This window comes from Vanessa tameamea, chromosome 2 (genome assembly GCF_037043105.1).
Source record: "Vanessa tameamea isolate UH-Manoa-2023 chromosome 2, ilVanTame1 primary haplotype, whole genome shotgun sequence".
In the NCBI taxonomy this organism is placed as follows: domain Eukaryota; kingdom Metazoa; phylum Arthropoda; class Insecta; order Lepidoptera; family Nymphalidae; genus Vanessa; species Vanessa tameamea.
The window spans coordinates 11,217,780-11,229,547 of NC_087310.1; the positions used below are offsets into that span (position 1 = coordinate 11,217,780).

Genomic DNA, 11,768 nt, shown 5'->3' on the forward strand with positions numbered 1-11,768 from the left:
GCAATTTTTTAAAAATAACTACCTATTTTTATGTCTTGCTCGATTTAGATATAGGTTTCAGTAAAAAACTATGATAAATGATAAAAATGAAAGTGTGATGAATACCTCTTTAAATTGTTACTACAAATATTTAAGTAAAATAATAATAAATTCGAATTAATTATCAATATGTATATCACGAAACTAGTTCTCTTAGTTACTAAACCCTAAAAATAGCGTTAAATATTTCGCGACTCTGATTTATTATGAGATTCACAATAAGATTGAATGACGTAACCGACGTAACATTAGAATCACTTTATTAATTTTACCCATAAAGTGCAAGAGCTGCCTCCCATTTTTATCTTAATATTATTATCCTTAGTCATTGAATAATTCTAGAATTTACTATTTAAAAGTAAATATTCAAGGTCTAATTTAAATACAACGTTTTTGACGCAAAATGTTTTCATTTGTAATAATATTAGTACGTAGATGTCTTTTTTATTAAGCTAACTAAAAACTTGCCTAATTCCCACAACCTTACATGGGAAATTACCTTGCGCATTCAACTATTTTGTAAGTTGTAAATTGTGATAGATATAAAAATACTAGTACATATTTAGCGTAAAACGCATTTAAATATAAATGATCTACAAAAGTTGTGAGATATATTTTCCTTTTTATTCTAGACATTTCGAAAGTCTATAAATATTTTATACACATTCTTATTATATCTGTTACAGTTTTGGCAGCGTTCATTTGGAAAACGTGTAGTCCCGGTTTTTCTCCGATTATGTACGTAATTTTCACTCATATAAAGTATCAAATTAAAAAAAGACCCTATTTAAGCCACATAGATACAAGTAGACTGTACAAATATTAATGAAATTTAGCCGATTTGATTAAGATAATAAAATGAATAGTTGTCTCTTCGACTACAATCGGTGTAGTTTTCCGTTGTGTTGATTTTAGTTAGTTCAATTTAGTTGGTATGTGATAAAGCGTTTTAAGTTATATGTGCTGATAGCGGTCAACAGTCACATCTGAGTTTGGTCGAGTAACTGAATATAGCTAGCTCTCGAGTATCGAATTCCGAGGTATAATTATACAAAGTCAAGGTTATTTTAAATTAGCATTTAACCTGTATCAGTTCAGTCGCATTTACTAAATATATGTTGCAGAGTATATACAAGACCTTTAATGTGTAACTAATTTAAGCCAAAGCTTTATTTTATATAAATATCCATTATCGAAGAATATTATCGTACACGTCGTGTTTGTAGGTAAGCGAAGTATCTATATTTAGCATAGGTAGAGTCTTTAACATATTGTGATAAAATTAAAAGTGTAAATATAATTTTAATCTTTATTAAACATTAAGATTACAAGTAAGCTAATAATTGTATATAATGGAAACTTTATTTTCCTTACTGGGTTAAACTTGAACGAGTTGCTCAGTACTGGTCAAATATTAAAGTAAACTGCTTCGCTTATCACAGTAATTTAAACTCGCATGTTCATTGAAAATCTTTTTAGTAGCGTCTCTTATCAAAAAGTTACTATATAAGATGCTTTATAGACTCATAAATTGCATTCATAGATGTATCTTTGTGTATTGAACAAGTAGTGTTTACAATTTATTTCGTGCAATATACTTTAAAACAATTGCAATCACTTATTCGGATATAAGGTACATAAACTACTTTTTAAATTTTATATTTACTCATATATATGTGATTATTTAGTTATCTTTGTATTTAATTTAAATACTTATATAAAATGTTTATAGTATCAAACAAATACTATTTAAATTAAGCGAATTTTTATTATTTCGAAATGTTTGTATATATATTTATGTATTTGTAAGTTTTTAATTTAAGAAATTATAATAATAAATAAATTATTATATTAAGTTGTCATACTGTTAATTTATATTCGAACGATTTTTATAGATAGGTGTTTCTTTAAGGATATTTTGTCGGGACATTTATAGAATTTAATTACAATTTATTTAATTAAGAATTTGGTTGTGAACATAACCCATTTATAATTTAACATACTTACCTATTTACTACAGAATGGCCCAGCAAAAATCCCTATCCTCAAAGGAAATTTTCGCACTAGAAGATCAATATGGATGCCGAAATTATGCGCCGTTATCTGTTGCATTGTGCCGTGGAGAAGGTACGATTTTATATTTATATAATACTATTTTCAACGAATTTATTTTTGACATTATATGCTTAGTATTTTATACGTCTCTTGAATATGGTAAACTTACAATTATTATGATATATATTTTTAAATAAGTCAATTGATACATTATTTTTTCATATATATGCGTAATATACACTGAGGACCTCAATAAATATGTATTTTATTGAAACCATATATTAAATCGAATTTAATAATTAACTAAAAAAATAATTAGCAAAAATGTGTGAAAGATGACTTTAACTTAAATTTTATTTATTTAATCCGTTTATTGAAATTCCAGTTACTCGTGTATTTATTGAATTTATGGTTGATTTTCATTAAAACTACTTTCACTAAACTTAAAACTATAAGATAATTAAAAAAAAATAACAAATATATATATAAAGAATTTCATGAAATCATACCATGAATCATTTAACGCTCATCAAATAGTAGAATTACATAATTAAGTCCTTAAATCTTTCTAAATTCTAAATTCTTACGGGACTAAATATACTTAATTCGCGTATTGAAAAAATAACTAACGAAAAAGTAACATCGTTTTATTTTATTTCAAAATAATTTAAATTAGGACATTAATTAAGTATAAAAAACACTTTCAAAAGGAGGGTACGAATATGAAATAATTTAAAAATACATAGTAGAGTCAAGGTCCGTAAGATCCAGAATGTATCCAACTATAAAATCTTGTATAGTTGGTGAAACTAATTTGACGAAAGTTGTTAATATATTTTTTATTGATAACTCTATTATTTATATAAAAATAAATTTGAAAATTGAGTCTTAGCGTCAAATGATAATACGTAGAGCATTTAATCCATTGCATGATGAAATATATGTCTAATGTATACAAATGTATGAAGATGACGAAATGCGATAAATACAGTTTATTTTTGTTGATCACGAGAACTTAATAGTTGATAAGAAACTGTCAATGTATACTGTCAAACATATTTCATATTTAATATAAAATATATGAAAACAAAAGTATATGGAAATTCCTAACTTTATCGTGGATTTATCAATGAACCAAATTATTGACATATTTTTAATCAGATTGATGGATAAGTAATGTTCATACACACATTTTTTAAAAATATAATTTATTTATAATGCGTGTTATATTATAATAGTCTTACCCCTTAAATATACTATAGAGTTGATAAACGGATACACGCATCATATAAGTCAATTGATACATTTAATTAAAAATATAATCCTTCAGATTTGCTGTCGCTGTCGCTGAGTTCAATAGTACGATTTAAATGTTTTTTTTTTTGGCTTTATTTTTCTATGCTAGGCATATTATTATTAAATAATTATTCCAATAGATCTATAATAATAATAAAATTTATTATTTATTTAATAGATCTATAATCCATATGGCGTTTTGATAGAACATTATGTGAAATATTTCAATTCAAATCAAAAATATTTCTTATTCAAATGAGATTATATGAATATTTGAATTCTACGCCATTTTGTACCGGTAAAATTAATATTTTTTCATACTTTCATTTGTCACAACAGCAAAAGTTGTCAAGTTTCCCTTTAAGTTTAAAAAAATATATCAATAAAAAAAAAAGCACATTAGTGTTTTAAATTTAAAAAAAAATCTAAATAATAAGTACAACATATCCATTTTTAAATATATGTATATAGATATTTATAAATGGAATTGTTTTCTTTAGAATTTATTTTTAGTTCATATTATTAATAAAAGAGCGTTATCTATTATTAAATTGACCTCGTTATGGTCACAAAGTCATGAAATGATTATTCTATCACAGTGTTTTCGGTTTTAACCAGTAGCGATCACTATTTGATTAGTTAACACAGAAACTATACTTTTAAGCAAATTAATGTTATAGTATTAGTTTATGGTAATTTCTATTTCATATATGTACCTACAATTACCATTAAACATATTCAAATAATTGTTTTTTTTTTAATTATTCATCATTCACGGGCGTGATGAAACACCAAAGGTCAGTTGCCCCTGCTTTTCTTTACTTTTAGCTATCACAGCGTTAACTTAAAACAAGCTATCTGAAGCACTTCTTCTCTGTTTCCGGAGCTCTCAGCCGCGCAGTATGTGTAAGAACTGTGATTCTATATGTTATTCAGTACAAATAATTAAGTTTTTTTTTTTGGATTTAGGTTTAATAACAGTCAAAATATGTAGGATGAAAATCAATAAGTAATTTATATATAATATTCTAAAATTTGAAGATAATTGTTTAAATTCATTTGTTTAAGAAAGTATCTAAGTAAATAGTTTTTGTACATAACACGTAATGGCTAAATTATTTGAATAGGGTTTAAGATAGTAAGCGTTTTATAAAAAGTATTGAATAATACAAAACGTACTTTCAATTATATGAAAGCAAAGATACCTAAATAATAATAATAGCAGGAATATTTATATACTGATACTGTTTTCTAGCTATAATTTTTATTTAAAAATATCGGTTTTTACTAAGTACTTAGAGCATGACGTCCTGCTGAATGCCTCAAACTACATCGGTATCGATCGTCGCGTTTGAAAGATATCGTTTATTTAAAATAGATAATCGTATATTTTGACTTAGTATTTTCACAAATTCTAATTAATTAAGTCGTTTAAAACTATACAATTAATTTTCAAAGGAGATACATATCAAAACGAATGAAAAAAAGAGATGTTAAATGTATATAAATAATATTGCAGGGATGTCGTGCTTGGTTAACCCTAAACGTTTTTGTTTCTTGTTCTTCACTTCACCGTCGTAAGTGTGTGTTTTATGATAGAACTTTTGTGAGGCAGTCCAATGGCTTCAATATTCCACATTGGAATATAGCAAGCTCCTAAATTGGAATAATTAGTAGAAAAAGATAAAGTAATGTTGGTGGCAGATTTCGGAGATTTTTTTTTGCAAATTGCCAAAGAAGTTAATTATACTATATTTAATTTATATTGGTGCGAATGTGGCCTAATAAAGGCTACAATAAGTCTTAAATGTAGGTATTAGAACATTGTATCGAGTGAGAGTTGTTTGATTGTATTGTTTTATCTTCAAGAAAGCGGACTATACTGGAAATTTTATTATTTCTTATCTTCCTCTTAAGTAGTGAACAAATACAGTTATAATTATATCTTACACACATGAAAAGTTCTAAACGAAGGCAATGTCAATTATTACAAAAACATACCTATTAACTGTTGAAAGATATAGATTATGTCAAAATATTTGTATGATTTTCTCAAATGAATAAATTAGGAGACGATGTAATGCCTAATTAAAAAACTACTAAACCAATAAAGTTGTTTTGTATGACGGGCGAGCAAATGGGCCACCTGATGGTCAGTGGTCACCATCGCCCATAGACAATGGCGCTATAAGAAATATTAAACATTTCTTACATCGCTAATGCGCCACCAAGTTAGGGAATTAAGATGGTATGTCCCTTGTTCCTGTAGTTACTCTGGCTCACTCACCCTTTAAACCGGAAAACAACAAAACTGAATACTGCTGTTTGGCGGTAGAATATAAGGCTATAAATACATAAAACTTATGACACGCGTTTTGGATATTTTAATATATTATACCTTATACATCTCTGACATGTTTTACCGATGGTTTTGCTTGTATATATCTATGTTATTATCAGGGTTCGCGGATATATATATTGTTTATATTACGATATATATCAATTGAAGTTTTCCTATCTTCTGAACAACACTCCTAGGTCTATGCTTAAAGCCTGACTCTGAATGATTACTTTTTATGATTAGTCGATTATAAATTAATATTAAAATAAAATTAATTGATTTATCTCACAAACAAATGAAGATATAATAATAAAAGGTACTTGATTTTTAAGTGTTCATTGAAAATTTCTTTCTCAAATAGATAGACACTAATTCCTTTGTTACTTTTTTTTAATAAAAAATGTGGTATTTCGATACTTGTATTATTTTACAAATTCCTTTCACATTTTTAAGTGTTTACACTTTACAGAATGAAATTCGCTTCGTTTTCTTTTGATATTTTATAATAAATATCAAAAATCGGATTTTTGATATTTATTATAAAAATCGGATTTTTTCGAACCCTGGTTATTATACATATAGGTACTTAATTTTTGCAGCCTATAAATGCCGCACTTGAAAAATAAACTAAATATTTTGTTTTTCAGGGGTTTTCGTATGGGATGTAGAAGGCAAGAAATATTATGACTTTTTGAGCGCCTACTCAGCTGTGAACCAAGGTCACTGCCATCCTAGAATAGTAAAAGCGCTCAAGGAACAGGCTGATAAATTGACACTTGTGTCTAGGTATGTGTTACGAATATTTTTATATTTAATATTATATATATAATAATAATATTTTTATATTTAACTGTTGTACAAAAGGTAGAATTAATTACTAGCGGTATACTCTATCCGGCGACCTTAGAAAGCAAAGGAAGAAACGTTTCTGTTTTATAAATGAAAACTTAATCCTTTCACAGAAAAACAGTTTATTCACGCGTACAAATACTTTGGTATATACGTATGAAAACGTATACCTTTATATATAAATGTTATGTATTTTAAACAGGTATATGAAATAATTCAGCACCAAGAAATAAAATGTGAAATTAAGTTATAAATGTATTTACTATTTACGTATAAAATTAATAATTAGATAGGTACTCATTTACAATGGAATTAATAAAGATATTAAAATTTTATAAGATAGGTAGCATTATGGGAAATGCATATATATTATTTAAATGCATACAAATGCCATGACTATATGTATATTTATTTTTTAAGTGCCAAGCTGTTTATGGCAGACTATAAATATTAGATCAGGGAACAGGAAAGAGAGGCGAACAATGATGATTATGATTAATGACGACTTTTTAATTTCAGAGCATTCTATTCAGACCAGCTTGGTAAATATGAGAAGTTTATGACAGAATTGCTGGGTTATGACAGACTATTGCCAATGAACACTGGTGTCGAGGGCGGGGAGAGTGCATGCAAGATAGCTCGGAAATGGGGTTACGATGTCAAAAAGATACCAAAGGACCAGGCCAAGGTGAAAATTAACTATAGTATTCAAAATATTGGATATTACAAAGCATATTAATTTTATGCGTTTATACAATCTTTATTAATAATAATCTGAAATCGTATTATGAGTTGATAAATATAGTTAAAATACTTTTTTATTGATAGCAGTTAAAACGTATCATCATTTATTTAAGGTTAAAAAGATAACATAAAGAAGGCTATGCACAAGGATAGCTATGCAACGTAAGAATCATATGTTTTGCAATTCTGATAATAAAATGTATACGTTTGTATTTACGTTTGGTAATAGAGACAATAATTACAAACGGTACAGCGATCTGAGAAACTAGGTCATAGGGGGAGCTCACTAAAATTGGGAGAATAATTTGCGCAATAAGTGGTATTTATCAGATTATACCCTACTTACAGATTATTATAGATTTGTTCTTTTTTTTTTTTCAGATAATATTTGCCGAAGGTAATTTTTGGGGACGCACGCTGTCGGCCGTGTCTTCGTCGTCGGACCCCGTTTGTTACCAAGGTTTCGGCCCTTACATGCCCTGCCTCGAACTCGTTCCGTACAACAACATTCCAGCGCTAGAGGTGATTCACTTGATGATATAAACACATGTGTTCATGTACTTTAAAATTACAAGTGTCGTAAGTTATCCTTAAATCATATCATATCATTGAACATTTTAATAAACTTTTGCTGGAAAGACGCAAATATTTGCAAGTCTCACCTTTATTAGTAAGTCTGTACCTAAATAATATTAATGTTTTTATAATATACTTACATACTCATTTAAGAATTAATTAAAGTTTTTCTATACATTTTGTTTGTTCGATATGTATATGATTTGTATGTATAGTAGTTGTTTGACAAAAAAAAAACGTATATTTCAGAAAGCGCTTCAAGATCCAACAGTAGCGGCATTTATGGTAGAACCTATTCAAGGTGAAGCTGGTGTAATTATTCCCGATGATGGTTACTTAAGGAAAGTTCGAGAACTCTGCACAAAGTACAACGTGCTTTGGATCGCAGACGAGGTGCAAACTGGATTAGGTAAGAATCTGAGTAATCTCTATCACGACGTCGAGTCAATCGATTCCTGATAGATGATATAAAAAAAAGGTACAATTAATCAAATGTTATTATTATATTACTATAAGAATGAATAAAAAGTTGGTTCACAAAAATTGCATTATGACACAAAGGTTATATTATATCTTACAATTAAGACTAGACTGCGTCTAGAAAACACATGATTTTTATAAAAAATTGTATTTTGTCAATGTAGGTACTTCTTCTAAATAATGCTATCTGGGTTTGCGACGAATTATTAATACGTCTATTTTACACCCATTTAAGCGCAAAGACGAAAATAGCCCAATGAACTTTCTTCGTTTCTCAAACTAAGCATGAACCGATTTTTATGATGATTTGTGAGATGTGAGAGCCAATAAATAAAGAAATTAATTCCCAGAATCAATTTCAATCATCGAATAACCGAACTCATAACTAAATAGCAAATTAACTTATATGAATTTAGTTGCCAACTTCACTGTAATCTTTTATGAGCAAGAAACACGCATATGGTATTAAAATATTTCGTTCCCGAAACAAACGCATTTATTGTAGTGTAAAATCTTTACAATCACTTTCGCTTCGTAAGCTTGATTTTCTGAAAAAAGGACAGAAGCGTGTAACAGTAAACTGGGAAGAGCTATTTAATTAGACCAATCTGCGCGAGTTGTCCTCGAGTTGGTCGTCTCATATTTTTATCTTCATATGAGTCGACCATCTCGAGCACCTAATTTTTATCATAAAGTATCTCTAAAGCTTAGAATATATTTATATATATTAGATAACTTTACAGTTTTCACTTATTAATCATGCAGGGCGAACTGGCAAGCTGTTGGCGGTGGAACACGAAGGAGTGAAGCCAGACATTCTTATTTTGGGCAAGGCTCTCAGTGGTGGAGTACTTCCAGTTTCAGCTGTCTTAGCTAATAACAGCGTCATGGGTGTAAGTTTATCTTTCGTTACGGAATTCAAACAATTATAATTTAAGCTGTAAATAATCTTTGTCTAATTTTATTTGATACTGTTTTCCAAGGTACTCAGGTTAATTTTATAACATTGAAAATGTGCAGTTAAAATTATATACCGAATTAAATATTCTTAAAGGTAATAAAGCCTGGCACACACGGGTCGACGTACGGCGGCAATCCCCTTGCGTGTGCTGTCGCCACGGAGGCCATTAAGGTAATTAATGTTTCATTTTATTTTATTATTTTTGGAAAAAATATTTTTATGAACATACATAATGCTGTTGATTATATAATGAAGCGTGACAGTTAATATTATTATTATTAATCTTTAAGAAATCTGGGTATAAAATATACAAACGACCCTCTTTTGTAGAAGAAAGATCGTATATTTTGCGTTATATTATGGAAGTAACTAAAATACACTAGACGAGCCGAACCTATATCAGTGACCATTATTATATTCTATTTTTATTGTAAATACTTGAGACTTAGCATCTATGGAATTCTTATACTCCTATAACGAGTTATACTTCACTAATAAAGAGTTCATTCGTTTTTACACATGTAACGTTAAGAGTTGTAATATTTTTTTGTAAGTGTAATCTTAGTTGAAGTGTAACACGGAAAGTATTTATAGTCGCAAAGTTACACTAATTATCACTTATAATATTATGTAGGTACTCGTCAAGTTTATTTAAACAGCTACATAAATATACATTATTCTAAAGTTATTAGTAATTTAAACATTTCCAAGACAAATGTATGATGAGGTATAATTATATCATCAGGTACCTAATTATTAAGTTACTCTACTTTTAATTATGCAAAACTGTCACTCGCAAATTTTAACTTTCGACGTATTAGATTTCCGATTACTGCATATTATATCGTATGACACTTTTACGGTTTTATTATTCTTGCAACGCAATTATCAAAATTCGTTGAAACGGCCTAGGGGTACTATTTATACTTTGATGTATATATGTATATTAACTTGTTGTCGCCCGCGGTTTCGTTCGCATTTGAGGAGATGGACATCAGCCGTTAGACAAAAAAGTACCCTATGTCCTTCTTTGAAGTTCAAGCTTGCTTCGTACAAAATTTCATCAATTATTGGCCGTGAAAGCATTCGCATTTATAATATTAGTATAAGTAGATTAAAATGACACAAGTAAAACGTTATATAAAACAGGTATTGTTGGAAGAGAAATTGTGTGAAAACTCAGAGAGACTGGGACAAGTGTTCCGCGAGGAATTGGAGAAGATCCCAAAGTCCAAGGTGGTGACCGTCCGCGGCAGGGGACTGATGTTTGCCATCGATGTCCACGACAGTACGTATCTCATATTATTATAATATAATCGAATTTAGGGATGTTTCTGTAATAATTATAATTTTAATTAAGGTATTCCCGCGTACGATATTTGTCTCCGGCTAAAAGAAGCGGGTCTGTTGGCGAAGACAACTCACGGGCAAACGATCCGCCTGGCGCCGCCCCTCGTCATCTCCGAGGAGCAACTGAGACAGGGAGCGAGCATCATCCAGAAAGTGTTCCAAGCTTATTAGAATTAATATATATTTTTTATATAAAAATAATATCATAATATTATTTATTCATAAAGAAAAACGCAAGTACCTTAGTATTGAAAATGTATTGTAACTAAATAATTGTACTTTTATTATGATTTCATAGCTATATATTTAAATACGTCCCCATTAAATAGTAACAAAGTAATAAAGTTTTTTATTTAACCTTGAACATAATAATTATCTTGTTTTTTCAAGCAAAGTAGTTATTTTGTTAGTTAAATACATATGTTAAAGTTCGTGTAATGGGAGAGCATTTGTATTTCGTGTGAGAGTCGTTAAGCGCAAAGGACGTAAATAACATTTTCTTAAATAATAATATCTGTTTCGCAAAATATTTCATGCCGACTCAAAATCCACGATGTCGACGATGTCGATATATGTCGATATATATTTTATTACGGGTCGAATATACATGTATGTTTCTATATTTATTAAATCGCGATAACATTTTCAAGCATGGATCGGGCAGTCATTATTCTGCCTACAGACTGAATCGTTACATTTAATAAAAACGTTATAATTTTAGCTGAGCATCATTCATCCGAATGCAGAACTATAAGGTATTTTCAAAATTCATACACACGTATATTATTGTATAATAGGCAATATGAAAATGCGAAAATAAGTATATATATATATATATATATAAGTATCAGTATATATTATGAGATTTAAAATGGTTATTTATTAACGATAGTTGAAAATAATAATTGCCTACTGTATGTGGATTATATGTGCCACAGTTACAATACAGGAAAGTGACGTCACCGACCCCATTGCAGCGCCATATTGTCAAAGTAGCGTTTTCGCGCGCTATTCAAATATGGAATTTTTAATTTGATATTTTTCAGCAGATATGTACTAGAATTAAAAACAAAACAA

General features: G+C 28.8%; 1 protein-coding gene across 1 annotated transcript; it reads left to right on the top strand.

The window, feature by feature from the left end:
- Positions 1–2,057: 2,057 nt before the first annotated feature.
- On the top strand, positions 2,058–10,928 carry LOC113402025 (ornithine aminotransferase, mitochondrial). The gene is made up of 9 exons (XM_026642137.2): positions 2,058–2,166; positions 6,379–6,517; positions 7,100–7,268; positions 7,706–7,846; positions 8,150–8,309; positions 9,146–9,273; positions 9,435–9,512; positions 10,491–10,629; positions 10,702–10,928. Exons 1-9 carry the CDS (start codon positions 2,061–2,063, stop codon positions 10,860–10,862), a joined length of 1,221 nt encoding a protein of 406 aa, XP_026497922.2. The 5' UTR covers positions 2,058–2,060; the 3' UTR covers positions 10,863–10,928.
- Positions 10,929–11,768: the final 840 nt, after the last annotated feature.